Source organism: Pseudophryne corroboree, chromosome 1, assembly GCF_028390025.1.
Source record: "Pseudophryne corroboree isolate aPseCor3 chromosome 1, aPseCor3.hap2, whole genome shotgun sequence".
Taxonomy (NCBI): Eukaryota; Metazoa; Chordata; class Amphibia; order Anura; family Myobatrachidae; genus Pseudophryne; species Pseudophryne corroboree.
The window spans coordinates 1,176,431,351-1,176,450,364 of record NC_086444.1 but is presented as its reverse complement, the minus strand read 5'-3'; the positions used below and the strand labels follow the sequence as shown (position 1 = coordinate 1,176,450,364).

Genomic DNA, 19,014 nt, shown 5'->3' with positions numbered 1-19,014 from the left:
GAGACACTTGTCAAGTCAAGCGGAACGTGACCCACCTACAGCTCCTCCTTCATTTTCTCCCGCCACTGGAGCTGCCAGGAAAAGGATAACATTTCCAAAACCACCCGATGGCGGTGATGCAGGGAAGTCAGGAGTGAAAACTGACATCTGGTCCAGACTGAAGGACCTGCCAACGATTACTGACATGTCGTCTACTGTCACTGCATATGATTCTGTCACCATTCAAAGAATGGTGGAGGATTATATGAGTGACAGCATCCAAGTAGGCACGTCAGACAGTCCGTATGTATACTGGCAGGAAAAAGAGGCAATTTGGAGGCCCTTGCACAAACTGGCTTTATTTTACCTAAGTTGCCCCCCCCTCCAGTGTGTACTCCGAAAGAGTGTTTAGTGCAGCCGGTAACCTTGTCAGCAATTGGCGTAGGAGGTTACTTCCACAAAATGTGGAGAAGATGATGTTCATCAGAATGAATTATAATGAATTCCTCCGTTGAGACATTTACCAGCAATTGCCTCCAGAAAGTACACAGGGACCTGTAATGGTGGATTCCAGTGGGACGAATTAATACTCTGTGAGGAGGGGGATGTACACAGTGAAATGGGTGAGGAATCGGACGATGATTAGGAGGTGGACATCTTGCCTCTGTAGAGTCAGTTTGTGCAAGGAGAGATTGATTGCTTCTTTTTTGGTGGGGGCCCAAACCAACCAGTCATTTCAGCCACAGTCATGTGGCAGACCCTATGGCTGAAATGATGGGTTTGTTAAAATGATGGGTTTGTGTGCATGTCCTGTTTATACAACATAAGGGTGGGTGGGAGGGCCCAAGGACAATTCCATCTTGCACCTCTTTTTTATTTATCTTTGCATCATGTGCTGTTTGGGGACTATTTTTTTAAGTGCAATCCTGTCTGACACTGCAGTACCACTCCTAGATGGGCCAGGTGTTTGTGCCGACCACTTGGGTCGCTTAGCTTAGTCATCCAGCGACCTCGGTGCAAATTTTAGGACTAAAAATAATATTGTGAGGTGTGAGGTGTTCAGAATAGACAGGAAATGACTGGAAATGATGGTTATTGAGGTTAATAATACTATGGGATCAAAATTACCCCCATATTGACCCCAAACAGCACATGATGCAAAGAAAAGAGAAAAAGAGGTGCACTGTGGTCGCTGGATGGCTAAGCTAAGTGACACAAACACCTCAATATCACAGGAATTATTCATTCTAATCAATGGTATTATTGGTCCAAATCACTGGAAGAAAATGACAAAATCACAGGAATTATTCGCTGTAAATTCTAATCAATGGTATTATTGGTCCAAATCACTGGAAGCAAATGACAAAATCACTGGAATTAAATGGCAGTAATGTTGGGAATTATATCAAATGGCCGTACCACTGGACATATACGAAAGTGTCAGACAGGATGGCACTTAAAAAAATAGTCCCCAAACAGCACATAATGCAAAGAAAAGAGAAAAAGAGGTGCACTGTGGTCGCTGGATGGCTAAGCTAAGCGACACAAACACCTCAATATCACAGGAATTATTTGTTCTAATCAATGGTATTATTGGTCCAAATCACTGGAAGAAAATAACAAAATCACAGGAATTATTCGTTCTAATCAATGGTATTATTGGTCCAAATCACTGGAAGAAAATGACAAAATCACAGGAATTATTTGTTCTAATCAATGGTATTATTGGTCCAAATCACTGGAAGAAAATGACAAAATCACTGGAATTATTTGGCAAGATCACTGTAATTAATAATTATAAATCACTGATATTAATTGGTAAAATCTCGCTATCGCCTGCCTAGTGAAGTGGAATCTAGATGGGATTTTGTACCGGGGACACAATAACTTCATCAATTGTCTAAATCCCAATGCACTAATGGCGGAAAACGGGCGCACGTCTAACAGCGCACTGATTATACTGAGAACTGATAATACTGATCACTGATGATACTACGGAGAACTGACACTGAGCAGCGAGAACAGCACTGGACTATTGTACTGTAGTATACTAGTCCCCACAATGCAGCAAAGATATTGAGCACTGATCCAGAGAATAGAACTGAGTCTGACACGGAGCTGCAAGATACAGCAATGGACAACTGTACTGTACTACTATATACTGGTGGTCACCACAATGCAGCACTATACTACTATATACTGGTCCCCACAATCCAGCACAGATATTGAGCAAAGATCCGGAGAATAGAACTAAGTCTGACACGGAGCTGCAAGATATAGCAATGGACAACTGTACTGTACTACTATATACTGGTGGTCCCACAATGCAGCACTGTACTACTATAAACTGGTCCCCACAATGCAGCACAGATATTGAGCACTGATCCGGAGAATAGAACTGAGTCTGACACGGAGCTGCAAGATACAGCAATGGACAACTGTACTGTGCTACTATATACTGGTGGTCACAATGCAGCATTGTACTACTATATACTGGTCCCCACAATGCAGCACAGATATTGAGCACTGATCCGGAGTATAGAACTGAGTCTGACACGGAGATGCAAGATAACGCTATGGCCTACTGTACTGTACTACTATATACTGGTGGTCACCGTAATGCAGCACTATTCTACTATATACTGGTCCCCACAATGCAGCACACTGAGCACAGATATTGAGCTTTTCAGGCAGAGAACATAGCCACGTCCTCTCCGCTCAATCGACAATGCATGAGTGAAAATGGCGGCGACTCACGGCTCTTTATATGGAATCCGAATCTCGTGAGAATCCGACAGCGGGATGATGATGTTTTCCCCTGTTCGGGTTTTGTGTGTTAGGCGGGAAGAACCGAGGCTGCCTCGGACCTGTATAAACCACGTGAAGTTCGGGGGGGTGGGTTTGGATCTCGACGAACCGAACCCGCTCATCTCTAATATGTATAATGTATTTTTCAAATGCACAGTCTGGATCCTGGTCCCTAGAGAAGGGGGTAGGCCCTCGGGCAATAGGACGCACCGAGGGTTTCCCCTGTACCCCTGTGGGCCAGTACGACTCTGTATATATATATTAAATGGGAGCACTCGCCAGTCTTCTTAGCAGGAATTTTAATCAGACCACCATCAGGACACATCACATCAACATTTCGGTCCCATATAGGACCTTAGTTAAAATAAGAATATAATGGTAGTGACCAGCATGTGTACCCCAATAGCCCGCCCACCAATTATTAATAGAACATCCCCCATAATAACAGCACCATACCAATATAGATAAAACCAATCGGTATAGTCGCATTAGAAACATCGTCACAAGTGTGACACATCCATCTTACCCAAAAGAGGCACTGTAGGGCAGATTTATTAAGCTTGGTGAAGTGATAAAGTGGAAGGTGATAACGCACCAGCCAATCAGCTCCTAACTTCCATGTTACAGACTGAGTTTGAAAAATGAGAGTTAGGAGCTGACTGGCTGGTCCGTTATCACCTTCCACTTTATCACTTCACCAAATTTAATAAATCTGCCCCTCTATCCGCTGTGGATCTGCATCAAACCGCACCACGATCGAAGTGTATGGTCTAATTAGCGTGTGCTTTCCACTGCCGACTGCACTTTCTCATCATGGAATGTAGCTTCCGCTCAGCCAACCGGAAGTCTATGCGTTCCACCGCTAGTTGTATTTCTTATCAGTGGAACGCATCTATGTAGATACACCCGGAAGCCCATAGCTAGCTACCAAGCGCTCAATACAGTGCACTCCACCGTTTAATAGCATACGTTCCAACATGTTTATCCATTACTCATTGTGGAGCGTGCCATTATTATACATAATAGGTGATAATATTATTCAATAGTATATTAATAGTATATTAATAAGATATGCATAAAAAAACTCTAGGTAGTGTCTTTCGATGCAGACCCAGCAATATTATCCAGAAAACAAAAAAGCTACATACAATTAGTATATTTAAAAAGCTATAGTGGTCATCTGTACATCTGGAATAGACACAATTCCCCAAAGTTTTACTGTCAGTACACAAACATATATTAATAGTGGCCAAAGGCTGTATTTACGGCCTAATTCAGACCTGATTGCAAAAGCGAAATCTTTCTTTAATGGGCAAAACCATATGCAGTGCAGGGGGGCAGATATAACATGTGCAGAGAGAGTTAGATTTGGTGGGGTGTTCTTACTGAAATCTAAATTGCAGTGTAAAAATAAAGCAGCAAGTATTCACCCACTATCATGCTCCTGCCAGAACAAGGACCGGACACCTGGCTGGTGCCTAAAAACCGGGATGATATCGATGCATAAATTGTGCAACTTGAAGGAACATGGGTTGTCAAATTTATTGAGGGGTGGTTCTATTTTTAGGGGGGTGGCCCCTACAACTAATACCCCTTTCACACCACTATAAATATCCTGGACTATTGCAAGTGATCGCGCAGCAACCCGGGATGTTGTGCAGTGTGCAGCACCCTGTTCAAATTACCCAGGTTGAGCGACCCGGCATTTCAACCCGGTCAATGAGCATGGTTTAACATGGGTTCAGCAGTGCTCATGGTACAGTGTGAACAGTAAGTCTGGTTAATGTGACCTGGCACCTGTTCACTGCATAGGAAGAGGCGAAGCTTGGAGATCATTTCCAAGTGCCACCGCGGGATGCATCGGCAGTAATCTCACGAACCCAGCAATCAGTGGCGTTGGGCCGTCAGTCTGAAAAGGGTCTCAGTCGGGTCACACCCAGGAAGGACCCGTGCACAAAATACCGGGTGTAAGACAATTCTGCAGTGTGAAAGGAGTATTAGTTGCCCCGTGGCCCCAACAAGCCTTAATCCAGCCCTGGACAGAGGTGATGTATGAGCTACACGTAGGACCAAATGACGTATTGCTGTACTGCATGGAGTATCTGCAGTATATCCCGGACTGGGTGCTTAGCCTACGGGGATTCTTACTTCCTGTTTGATTTCTATGGGCATGTGTCCAAGCAAAGGCTGATGTCACAGTTTTATTGTCTGGGTGAGTACTGTGCAAAGGGAGTGGGGGGGGGGGGGTTGGTTGGTTGTGTGGCATTGTGTGTATAAGGGGTGCTACTTTGTGGCATAATGGGTACAAAGGGTACTATGGTGTGGTGTAATGTCAACAAGGAGCAATACAGTGGTGTAATGTGAATAAGGAGCAATACAATGTGGTGTAATGTCAACAAGATGCAATACGGTGTGGTGTAATGTAAAAAAGTGACACTATCGTGTGATATAATGTGAATAACGTTGCACTAGTGTGTGGCATAGTTTGAATTGGGGGTACTATTGTGTAACAATGCTTCTTCACAGCAAGGACATGCCCCTTTTTGGGGTGCGCAGCTTCTGATTCCTATATTTAAAATATTGGGGGCCGGGGTGCCAATGCTCTTGCTGGCCCAGGGAACCAAAATGAGGATTGCTATGGGTGAGGGTTGGTGGTGCTGAGAAAGGGGTGCTGGGTCAGAGGTGGAACTAGCGGCAATGCTAGGGGGGGAACAGCCAAAATCTTGTCTAGGTCATCAAATTGGTTAGGGCCGGCTCTGTCCCTCACAGTGTAGCAGAGCTGATTGATTGTGATTTGAAATGCAGAGGAATATAGCACAGGAGTATAACACACATACAAATATGCAAGTGATGCACTATAGAACTCAGCGTGAGGAAATGCTCAGACTGCTCATAACAGAGGCCTTATCACACAGATTCAGGCCCAGCAGTACACAGATGTACAAGTGTTGCTAACCATAGTGGCCAGTTTACATTAGTTATGCACCTTTATTGTTTTAATTATGTGAAGACCAGAGGCGGAACTACTGCCGGTGCATTTCACCAAGTCCCACCTCGGTAAAGGGGCCCACAGCTTCCAGTAGGAAGTACACTTACATTAGTGTTCAGTCCCACATTCCCATAATGGTTTCTTTTAGATGACTCCAGAAGATCTTCACACCATATCAATTCCCAAAAAGGATCTTTAATATATTCACAAAGATAAAGGATAACAAGATCAGACCAATGTCCAGATACGTATAAGCCGTATACAGGAGCGCTCCAATATGGTCCGGCTGCAGACACGGCCCACGATAGAACAGCGGCAGAGGTCCCTGATGTTCCCTGGTTTCTCGAGTCCCCATCCGGTCTGGTCAGTGGCAGTTATCGCAGCAAGAGCTGTTAAGCGTTTCAAGGGCTCTCCCTCTTCATCAGACAGTGCTGCATGTCCATCACCACTAGGTATTTAAATCCACCACCAGAGGTCACATGATTCCTATAACCAATCACTCTCATTCTCACACATGAGCATAATGATTTACTTATCACAGTTGTTTAACATTATTACTTGCCGTCGAATGCTGGCAGTCCCCAACTAACATTGAGCTACTGACCACATTCAGTCACTCCAAGGGAAGTTAGAATTCCTGGTGTTTGAATTCCAGCTCCACCCCCAGTCGGCATCTCACAGCAACGCTGTCTCCTGTCAGCGGGGAGCTAGCTTCGTCTTCAGCCACACCTCCACTCTAAAAGCCACCTCCAGGGATTGCTCTGCCCACCAACCGGGAATTCACTGGTGCTGGGGTTCTGTCATGCTGCGCTGCCCATGTAGTCACTGATCCACTCAGTCAGATGCAGCTCCCAGACGCGCTCACAGACAGCCATCATCAGTGGGACACCAGAAGCGCAGTCCGTTCCTGCCCCCGCACCTCAGAACTGTCAGTATGGGCTCCTATGTATTACTGTCTGCCCTAAGTGCCTGTATGCTTTCCTATGTGTCAGTCCTGCCAGCTTTAGTTCACACAGGACCCACCTGCTCCACTCCCCAGTGCCTGGGATGTCTTCCCCAGGCACTGTCCTTGTGCTTGCCACTGTCACCAGTGTTGAACAGTGTTGGCTAATATGCACACTACAGTATATAGACAGGGCTACATACACAATATAGTTTAAACAAAAGTCCCATATGTAAGCCCCTTTTTGTTAAGGTATGGTACCCCTGGTATGTCTTTATAGACATAGATAGATATCACATACTTTAAGAGGAACCACTACTTTGTGGAATAATGTGTGTAAGGAGCACTACTCTGAGGCATAACGTGTGTAAGCAGCAACTCTGAGGCATAACGTGTGTAAGGAGCACTACTCTGAGGCGTTACGTGTGTAAGGAGCACTACTCTGTGGCATAACGTGTGTAAGGAGCACTACTCTGAGGCATAACGTGTGTAAGGAGCACTAGTCTGTGGCATAACGTGTGTAAGGAGCACTACTCTGTGGCATAATGTGTGTAAGGAGCACTACTCTGAGGCATAACATGTGTAAGGAGCACTACTCTGAGGCATAACGTGTGTAAGGAGCACTACTCTGAGGCGTAATGTGTGTAAGGAGCACTACTCTGTGGCGTAACGTGTGTAAGGAGCACTACTCTGAGGAATAACGTGTGTAAGGAGCACTACTCTGAGGCATAACATGTGTAAGGAGCACTACTCTGAGGCATAACGTGTGTAAGGAGCACTACTCTGAGGCGTAACGTGTGTAAGGAGCACTACTCTGAGGCGTAACATGTGTAAGGAGCACTACTCTATGGTGTAACGTGTGTAAGCAGCACTACTCAGTGGCGTAATGTGTATAAGGAGCACTATGTGGCGCAACTTATGTAAGGAGCACTACTCTGTGGCATATCGTGTGTAAGGAACATTACTCTGTGCCGTAACATGTGTAAAAAGCACTACTCTGTGGCGTAACGTGTGTAAGAAGCACTACTCTGTGGCGTAAGGCGTGTAAGAAGCAGTACTGTGTGACGAAACATGTGTAAGGAGCACTACTCTGTGGTGTAACATGTGTAAGGAGTACTGCTGTGTGGCGTAATGTATGTAAGGAGCACTACTCTGTAGCATATGGTGTGTAAGGAGCACTACTCTGTGGTGTAACGTGTAAGGAACACTACTCTGTGGCGTAATGTGTGTCAGGGGCACTACTGTGTGGCGTAAATATGTAAGGGGTGCTACTGTGTAGCATAACGTGTATATGGAGCCCTAATGTGTGGCATAACGTGTATAAGGCGTACACCCCTATTCATTGAGACCAAGCCTTCTGCTCTCGCTGTCACTAATTGTATGTGGTGGGGCCCAATGCATATTGTTGCACCTTTGTCCACCAATCACTAGTTCCGCCACTGGTGAAGACACACATTTAGAGTGAAATAGTTGCATAGCGTGGCCATGTCACATAGGACCTGGGGCTCTGCGAGGGGCTATTCGGAGCAACTTGAGCCACAGTATAAAAGGACCCATCTGTCAAATTCGAAAAAAAGTGCTAATAAAATAATACGCAAGTATGTAATAATTGTATGTCATTAAAAATCAAATACATTTTATTTATTCTGAGACAGATCCACTTTAACATGGACAAAGCATCCTCTAGATCAGGGGCTCTCTAAAGTACCACCAACAGGCCATGTTCTGAGGATTTCTTTAATCATGCACAGGTGAGCTAATTTTCTGGCAGGGTCAATAATTGTCCACCCGCTCCAGAAAAGTCCACAAGACATGACCTGTTACGGGCACTGCAGGAGCAATGTGTTTAATTTGCCCTGCAGTACCCCTAACAGGTCATTTGCACCAGGTCTATTCCCACTGGTGTGTGTCCACGACACCCATAGAGTGGAAATAGATCATGTGGTGAGCGCAGCGAGCCACAGAGACTGCAAGGGGACTCTTAGTGCTTGCCCTGCTACCAGTATTCTGGCAGGCGGGATGCCGCTGTCGAGATATGGACAGCTGGCATCCCTGTCTGCCAGTAGACCATACTGAATACCTGCAGGATAGTGGCTGAGAACCCCCACTCTCTGTGACCTAAATAGCCCATTTGGCTCTAGACCTCTTTTACTTTGCGAGCAATGACAAAAACAACTTTGTCATGGTCCACAAGATCAGAGGTAGTTTTTCTCTCCAGTTCCTCATAATGTTCAATACTATACCCTTCATCACTTAGAGCCTTTCTTAAAAACTTGTCATCATAGGTTAAGAAATGATATTTGTGCTCCCCAATTGTGACATAAGAAGCATTGATATCTCCGCAGAGTAAGAGATAGCCTCCTAATTTAATTAAAGAGGAGATTTTTTTCAGGTTTGTGCAGTAAGTATCGTGGTCCTTACTAATGATGTCCAGCACCCACAAGCTCATCACGCAGTCTACCTTTGGCAGCACTAAGGGATCTGTAGGGTTATCTTTACTGAAGTCACATTTCACAATACGTTTTAATTTTCTTCTCATCATGTCTTCTCTTTCATCCCATCCATCACTGAAAACATAGATAAGCATGTTTCATATAGATGCAGAAATGACACTCAGTAGTTAATTGTACTAGTATGACAAATTCAAAATTATCCAACAACAAACAGTATAAAAGCTGCTTTTGGGGAGCTGAAAGGAAAGAGGAAACTTAAAAAAAAATAAAAATTAATAGAAGAAACAGAAAAACTATAGCTTGGTTTTCGCACTAAAAGAATCATACGTAATAAAAATGGGTGTTGTTCATAGGGTCGACAGTGTCTAGGTCGACCATGTTTGGGTCGACCACTATTGGTCGACAATAACTAGGTCAACAGGGATGATAGGTCGACAGGGTCTCTAGGTCGACATGGTCTAGGTCGACATGTCAAAAGGTCGACATGAGTTTTTTTTTTAAGTGTTGTTTTCTCCGTACAGTGACCAGGAACCCCAATTAGTGCACCATGTCCCCTCGCATGGCTCGCTTCACTCACCATGCTTCGGGCAAGGTGCCTCGCTCCGTTATCGCTGCACTCGGTACAGGTTACTATTCCCAATCGTAGTCCGCATGGATCGTTAAGTATGAAAAAGTTAAAAAAAAGTTGTTGTTTTTTAAACTCATGTCAACCTTTTGAATCATCGACCTAGAGACCCTGTCGAACTAGCATCCCTGTCGACCTAGTTACTGTCGACTTAAACATTGCCGACCTAGTTACTGTCGACCTAGAGACCGGATCCCAATAAAAATAACTACTTAAAATATGCTATTTTCCTCAATTGACACATAAAACATAAACACAATAAAATTGGAAACATCACCAAATACAATCATTAATAGAAAACAATATGTGAGAGCATATAGGGTTGAATCTGTCAGTAGCGCACATATCTCTTGCAGCCAAAATAAAATTCAACATTTGATGCACCCTAATCAAGCTAGAATAACAACAGTCCATATAGAAAATATACTGTAAGTGAAATCCAATGGCAACAAATGTCATTAACTCTAGAATGATTGAGGATCTAAGTAGACTAGAGGAACAGTCAAGAGTGTGGCAATTACAGTTTAATGCCAAAACATGCAAAATCATGCGGATGGTGATAGACCCCTTAGAAGGTTTAATGGCTATCCATAAACTGGAAAGCTTGGGATTGGATACTAAGATTGTTGAATGGATAAGATCTTGGTTGCAGGATAGACAACAGAGAGTTGTTGTAAATGGAGTGCATTAACAGGAGGGAAAGTTACCAGTGGAGTACCCCAGGGATCTGTACTTGGACCAGTGCTTTTTAATATCTTTACTGGTGACATTGCAAATGGCATTAAAGGGAAAGTTTGTCTTTTTGCAGATAACACAAAGGTATGCAACAGGGTAGACACACTAGGAGGGGTAAAACAAATGATTGAGGATCCTGGTAGACTAGAGGAATGGTCAAGAGTGTGGCAATTACAGTTTAATGCCAAAAAAATGCAAAATCATGCACTTGAGTCTAGAAAATCCAAATGCTAAATATAGTATTTATGGCACTATACTGGAAACTACTGAGGAGGAAAGGGATCTAGGAGTCACTATTTCAGGTGACTTAAAGGCAGGTAAGCAATGTAACAAGGCAATGAGGAAGGCTAGTCAGATGCTTGGTTGGGAGAGGAATCAGCAGCAAAAAGAAAGAAGTAATAATGCCACTGTATAGGTCATTGGTACGGCCTCATCTGGAATACTGTGTTCTGTTCTGGAGGCCATCTCTTCAAAAGCATATTAATACATTAGAGACTGTACAAAGAAGGGCAACTAAGATGGTGCATGGCCTACATCACAAAACATACCCAGAAAGACAAAAAAATCTCAATATGTATAGTTTGGAGCAGAGAAGGGAAAGGGGGGACATGATAGAAACTTTCACATATATCAAGAGTTTTAAGTCCAGGAGGGAAACATTCTCCAAATGAAGAGAAGCAATAGGACACGAGGACATGCATTGAGACTGGAGGGGGGGGGGGTTTCAGGGGAAATTTGAGGAAAAATTACTTCACAGAAAGGGTAGTGGACAAGTGGAATAGCCTCCCATCAGAGGTGGTAGAGGCTAAGACAGTAGAGCAATTTAAACATGCATGGGATAGACATAAGGATATCCTTACAAAGAAATAATGATCAAATAGGGTTTGGGATAAAAATATGTTAAAAAAAGAGGCAGACTAGATGGGCCAACTGATTCTTATCTGCCATCAAATTCTATGTTTCTGTGTTTCTAATGAGTACACAGTTGGCCTGATTCTGATTTTGAAATAAAGCAAAAAAGCAAGTAACCTTGCATCTGGGCAAAACCATGTTGCACTCTAGGTAGGGCAGATGTAACATGTGCAGAGATATTTAGATATGGGTGGGGTGAATACAAATTGAAATCTATGTTTCAGTGTAAAATAAAAAGCTGTCTAACACTGGTGGGCTACATACAAAAGCAGCCAACATGGTTTGTTCCAGATACAAAGTTACTTACCTTTTTTTGCTTTACTTCCATATTAGTATCAGGCCCAGTGTCTGGATCTTAAAAGGATATGTATGATGAAGTGTAGTATTGATGGGGGAGGGGTTTCAGAACTTGCAGTAAGGAGCTAAAAGTGTTTTCTCTCAACCTTATACAAACTTGTGTCATTTTCTTTCTGATAGTGATAATTATTTTGAACATTATATATTACTGTTTAATAAAAAGAATCAGAATGGAAATTGTGGAAAAGAATGGAAATGTGACAACAAACCTGCTTCCCTTCAACCCTGTCATGAATGTTAAGGCATGGGTCCAGTCAAAGGCCTCTGCTTCTTTATTCATCCATTTTTCCAGTTCCTTGATGCAAAAGTCGTGGAATTCTAGAACTGTAATTTCTTCCAAGAATTCACAGATTGCAAGAAGCTGGAATATGATTGGCCCAGGACTAATGTCAATTAGGGTTTTTCCTGTTACATAACCTAAAGAAAAAGAACCATTTATGTATTTCAGTATGTTAGTTTCAGTCTATAATGTGCCACAAATAGTCTATTTTGCTGAAGCACTATCTATGTAACAGCTATAGGGTGTCATTCCGAGTTGATCGCTAGATGAAAATGTTCGCTGCACAGCGATGATGCCAAAAAATGGCACTTCTGCGCATGCGTATGTGGCACAATGCGCACGCGCGACGTACTTTCACAACGGCCGATGTAGTTTCACACAAGGTCTAGCGAAGCTTTTCAGTAGCACTGCTGGCCGCAGAGTGATTGACAGGAAGAGGGCGTTTCTGGGTGTCAACTGACCGTTTTCAGGGAGTGTTCAGAAAAACGCAGGCATGCCAGTAAAATGCAGGCGTGGCTGGGCGAACGCAGGGCGTGTACGTGACATCAAAATAGGAACTGAACAGTCTGAAGTGATCGCAAGCGCTGAGTAGGTCTGAAGCTACTCTGAAACTGCACAAAAATATTTTGTAGCCGCTGTGCGATCCTTTCGTTCGCACTTCTGCTAAGCTAAAATACACTCCCAGTGGGAGGCGGCATAGCGTTTGCACGGCTGCTAAAAACAGCTAGCGAGCGAACAACTCGGAATGACCCCCGTAGACCACTAAAGCTTAACACAACACAATATACTAAAATCAAGGTGCAGTATAGAAACACGGTACTAATGATTGTCCAACCTCTATTATCGACACTGACATGGTTGACACAGGAAAAAGGCCGACACGTTAAAATGGTCGACAATGGACATGTTGACACATAAGGTCAACATGACATTTTAAACCTTTTTTGGTGTTTTTTTTTTTTGTGTAACATGACCAGGAACCCGAATTAGTGCACCTCGTCCCCTTGCATGGCTGCAAGCAGGTTACTATTCCCAATCGTAGTCCACATGGATGGTAAAGTATGAGAAACTTCAAAATAAAAATAAAAATTTAAAAAGTCATGTCAACCTTTTTATGCATTGATCTGTCCCGTGTCGACCATTTTAATGTGTTGACATTTTTCCTGTGTCAACCACGTCAATGTCATCCAATAGTGGTTGACCTTTTGACTGTCACCCTAATGCAGGGAACAGAAATATAGTACAATATTTCCAACCATAAACACAACCATGGTGGATGAAAGGAGAGTCACTAACAACCATCGATGGTCTATGGCTGATGGCAAGTGGCCTTTTCCATCAATGGCAGCACACAATGTTGTGAAAATTTTTTACTGTATAAATGTCGGTAGCAGTGACAAAGCACAGCAAGTGTACTAACCTTCCCTTGACATGGGGTACTTACCTCTTACAGATACATGCTTACCAGAGAGCAATTATAGATCATCATATTACAATTTGTTTAGACAGTACAAATCTCATAGCAAAGACAGCAATTCAAGATAATCATCAATGGTGCATAAAAAAATGCAAAATGTATGACTTTTTATTATACTATAAATATACCAAACGCACATAATAAAAACATTTTAAAAAATAATTATGGCTGATGGCAAGTGGGCATTTCCATCGATTCCATGGATGGTGGACAGGATTATGTAATGAGGACCATGATAATATTGTTTAAATAAGTGGTTCTCAACCCTCACATTTTCCCAGCAGGTCATGTTTTCAGGATTTCTGTTTCCTGTTTGGTTTACCTAATTTACCAGAACAACTGTTTTTGTCCATTTTACCGGATTTGGGGAGCAGATTGTTGATTGTCGTTTGCTCCCTGACATTACCAAATTTTTGTTCCAACCAGCCAGATTGGACAGGTAATCTTATAGTGTGTTTCCAGTTTAACAGTGCATGTTTTCCAGGAATTTCCACATAATCACAAGAGAAATAATATAGAACCACCTCTGGATCTTTTAACGTAACTCAGTTAATAATGAATACATGTGCTCCCGTAAAGGAGATATGGAAAACATGTACTGTTAGTGTGTCACAAGGACTGTATTTGAGAAGCACTGGCCTACAGGAACATACAGTATTTCTATTATAAGTGTTATGGCAGTTAAACATGGCATTGGAATTAGGCTCCTAACAATTAAAGTGTGCACAGTGCAGCCATAAATCTTGCAATTATTTTGCAGGCTTATGGCACAAATAAATAACGTTCCAATTTACTAATAAACTTTCACTAACTAGTTCTCAATGGAGATGGACATATGGGATTATCTAACAAGCTTCGTTCATGACTAACATCAGCATCGGGTGGTACTAGCCGCTTTCCTAGGGCTGATCCCTCATCGGGAAAGCTGGATTTCCAACTTTTCCTCTTTGCTAAAAAAATGTCTTTGTGCATGTACAGTAGATGGCATGGCGAAGTCCATACCCAGTCTAGGTAATAGGGTCCGAGTTTTCCAGAGGTACAAGATGCTGGCTGATTTTGGACATTATTTTTAAAGCGGTAATCATTTACAAGACATTGTATTGCCTTTTTAATTGATTTTCGCTTTAAGAAAACCTTCGGCATACTACAGACCATATTTACATAAAGTATGACCCATAGAGTGGACAATGTGCTATTTTCTGTTCATAGGCCAGCATCTAGTGTCCTAGATGAGGTTGTTTGATCAATTTCCCAAAAGCTTCACCTCTTATCATCGTACATAGAAGGAATAAGAGATTTTATGTGGCAAAATTGTAGTATTTAATAACTATTAACCTAACTCTTCATATTCTATTCCAATTTTTTTTTCTTTTTGCCGTTACTCAATTACTGGCTATACTCACTCAGACTCAGGAGACGGACATATGGGATTATTTAACAAGCTTCATTCATGGATAATATCAGGCTTTCCTAGGGCTGATCCCTCCTCTGTAAAGCAGGATCTTCAATCTTTCCTATTTGCTAAAAAAAATTATTTGTGTATGTGTAGTAAATGACATGGCATAGTCCGTACCTAGTCAAAGAGTGGGTAATGTACTCGTTTCTGTTCATGGGACAGCATCTAGTGTTCCAGATGAGGCTGTTGATTAATTTCCCAGAAGCTTCACCTCTTATCATCGTAAATAGAAGCAATAAGATATTTCATGGGGCAAAATTTCCGCATTTAATAACCAAGGTATTACCCTAAGCAACATGTCATATGGGGCGTGGCCAATGGAAATGGGGGTGTGAAACACATATGGGGGTCCAAATACACATATGACCCCAATAGTGCAGTGCCAGATATACATATGCTCCCAATAGTGCCAGATGCACATACGTCTACAGTTGTGCAGTGCCAGATACACAAATGCCCCCAGTAGTGCACTAGCAGATACACATATGCCCCCAATAGTGCCAAATACACATATGTCTCCAGTAGTGCAGTGCCAGATACAAATATGCCCCCACAGTGCCAGATACACATATGTCGCCCCCACAGTGCCAGATACAAATAATCCCCCACAGTGCCAGATATACGTACTGTATGCCCCCATGGTGCCAGATATGCCCCCACAGTGCCAGATACAAACATACCCCCACAGTGCAAGATACACATATGCCCCCACGGTGCCAAATATGCCACCACAGTGCCAGATACAAATATGCCCCCACAGTCCCAGATACAAACATGCCCCCACAGTGCCAGATACACATATGTCGCCCCCACAGTGCCAGATACAAATAATCCCCCACAGTGCCAGATATACCTACTGTATGCCCCCATGGTGCCAGATATGCCCCCACAGTGCCAGATACAAATATACCCCCACAGTGCAAGATACACATATGCCCCCACGGTGCCAAATATGCCACCACAGTGCCAGATACAAATATGCCCCCACAGTCCCAGATACAAACATGCCCCCACAGTGCCAGATACACATGTGCCCCGCACAGTGCAAGATACACATATGCCCCCACAGTGCCAGATAAAAATATGCCCCCACAGTGCCAGATGCGCATATGTCCCCATGGTGCCATATATGCCCCCCACAGTGCCAGATAAAAATAGGCCCCCACAATGCCAGATACACATATCCAGATAAAAATATGCCCCCCACATTGCCAGATATGCCCCCACAGTGCCAGATACACATATGCCCCTACAGTGCCAGATATGCCCCACAGTGCAGATACACATATGCCCCCACAGTGCCAGATACACATATGCCCCCACAGTACCAGATACACATATGCCCCCCCACAGTACCAGATACACATGACCCCAAAGTGCCAGATACACATATGCCCCCCAATAGTGTCAGATACACATATGCCCCCCAATAGTGATAGATACACATGATCCTAGCAGCGCAACTCACCGCTGCTGCCTGGGGTCAGCTCTGCTGTCACTGTGTCCGAGGAGAGGAGAGCCAAGCATGCATCTCTCCTGCCCCTCTCCTGTCCTCAGTCCGGTCTCCGGTGGCGATGTGTATCTCAAATCAGGCGTCAGTTTGTGAGCCAATCAGAGTTCATAGTCTGGCAGCGGCAGCTCTTGATTGGCTGCCGGTCCACGAGCTCTGATTGGCTCACAAACCGGTGCCTGATTGTGATACGTGCTGCTGCCACTGCCACTTGAGGGAGACCGGACTGAGGGCAGGAGAGGTGCATGCTACGCTCTCCTCCCCTTGGACACAGCGGCTGCAAGGTGGTGGGCCCAGCAATACTGCGTACCGGCTGCCAATTTTTAATGGTACCGCGATACTTACAGCACTTCCCTAATCCTTTATCTTGTATTCTAATTTTTTCCTTTTTGCTGTTACTCAAATAGTACTGTAATTATACCAATGCATGCAGACTCTGATTTCATAATCACTTACTTAGTGATATACAGATCACATACAAACTCAGTTTTAAAAATAAATATACATATATATACCTGAAGTAAATGCTTTATGGAGAACCTGCATGATATTTGTAGTGGATTCTTGAAAAAGATGCGCATCAGCTTTAGGAGAGAAGTATGCATCCAGTAGTGCAAGGGGATTAAACTCATGCATGTGGTATTTCTTAGGGGAGCTGGGATCCATTCTGTGTCTCTTTTTTCAAACTGGTAACATCGACAGTGTTAATTGGACCTTTATAGTTTTTTTAACTGTAGTTTTTTTTTTTTTTTTTTATAAATATTGAAGTTATATCATGTGTCAAAGTTGGTGAGAGCTATAACAGTATTGGTTAAAGAGTAATATTTTGTAGGTATTATCTGTTTACCCTCCTTTCTACTCCTTTTTTTTGCCTTTACTCAAACACAGGTTACATACACAGATGTGATACTGTAATAACGACACTGGCATCCCAAAGCTCATTATCCTGTATTCTTACCCTCCCACCCAATCTCCCTAACCCTTTCTTTCTTCAGCCTTCTCCCCTCTGCATCCCAGGGATGTGCAGTCAGAGGAGGCAGTGCCTCCCCTGTCATCAATGATTAAAATAATACAAAGAAAATACATATTCTGTGTCATAAGTATCTGCTTTAGCCTTGGCATTATGTTAATAATTTTTTACCTACTAAAAAACAGTGTCAATGTGTTTTGGAGGCACCGCTTTCAGTGCCTCTCACTGTCAATGATGAAGGGCTCGAAGCGGGGGGCGGGGCCAGGTTACGGACAGTTATAGCCCTTTAAAAAAAAAAACCTACAGTATAAGCGCCACCTCTAGAAGTGCCGCTTTGACAGGGGCGTGCAGACAGCTCATATCAAGCAAGCACGCCCCTGTCACTGATCTCATGTGATTGGCCGATTCCGGGGGCAGAGGGGCGGGGGGAGCACTGATTATTATTAACATTACTTTATTATGCACCTGCCCCTCCCCCAGTAATGCATAGCGGCTGCCAAGTGCAGTCCGACCTGAGGTGGAGAAACGGCCGCGATTCCCTCTCCTCTCACATGCAACTGCCATACCTGAGCTGCGGTGACAGAAGAGGACCACACTGGGTGCCGGGATGTCTGCGCTGTACTCCCCCAGTGACCCGGAGCAGTGAAGCAGCAGCAGCCTCTCAGCCTCCTTGGGGCAGATGTTCCCCCGGCTTTGAGATCCCAGCTCCCCCAGTCTGCAGCAGGCGGCTGGGGATCATAGACAGCGGGTAGGTGGGCGTCCGGCACTAAGCACCAGACTCCGGCCGCAGCACCAGTGCCGGATCTAAAGCAGGTCGTGTAGGGATGAATGTGCTCGGCACTCTACTCGCATGCCTGGGGGCTCTGCTCCATACTCTTCTAGCCCAGCCCAGGCTGCTGCAAGGTGAATGGGCGCTGACTGCAGCTCCGGCAGAATGAAGATGGTGGCTGAGAGCATGATCTTTCCCATCACAATCAAATACCTGTGGGGCACTGGCAGGTAAGGCACTCATTTCTGGCCCTCTACAGTATGTTTGTGTATGTTACTGTGTGTGCACACTTTTCCCTCCCCTGCCTGTTTACAATGACAGCGGCTGTGATGGGGTGCTCCAGCTGGCCTGGCACATGGCTGCACAGAGGCCACCCTCCCTTGTCCCATTGCCCCCATGTACCCCGCAAATCATGCCCGTCATATTTATTTCTCTATTATTATTATTATTATTATTACTATTATGCAGGGGCAGAGTAGACACAGCAAGATAGAGTTTTAGTTGCCCCATGGCGCCCAAAAGGCTTAATCTGGCCCTGGCAGTAAGCAGCCCCTGGCTGCTGCTGCTGCCTACGCTTCCCACTTCCGTGTCATCAAACTAGACCGCGACTCTAAGGAACCGTGTACAGAATATGATAGGGACCCTGAGGGCGGCAGCCTGATCACCCGCAGCGAGGACACCATCTGGGACAGCGGCCTGGGTGCCATAGGGTCCTCCGTGGTGCATGTAGCTCACAGTGCAGACTCAGTGA

General features: G+C 44.1%; 1 protein-coding gene across 1 annotated transcript; it reads right to left on the bottom strand.

The window, feature by feature from the left end:
* Window positions 1-8,856: 8,856 nt before the first annotated feature.
* LOC135051014 (nicotinamide N-methyltransferase-like) lies at window positions 8,857-17,195 on the bottom strand. Its single transcript, XM_063957216.1, has 3 exons — window positions 17,040-17,195; window positions 12,011-12,218; window positions 8,857-9,286 (listed from the first exon to the last, which is right to left on the bottom strand). The coding sequence occupies exons 1-3, from the start codon at window positions 17,188-17,190 to the stop codon at window positions 8,857-8,859; spliced, it is 789 nt and encodes a 262-aa protein (XP_063813286.1). The 5' UTR covers window positions 17,191-17,195.
* Window positions 17,196-19,014: the final 1,819 nt, after the last annotated feature.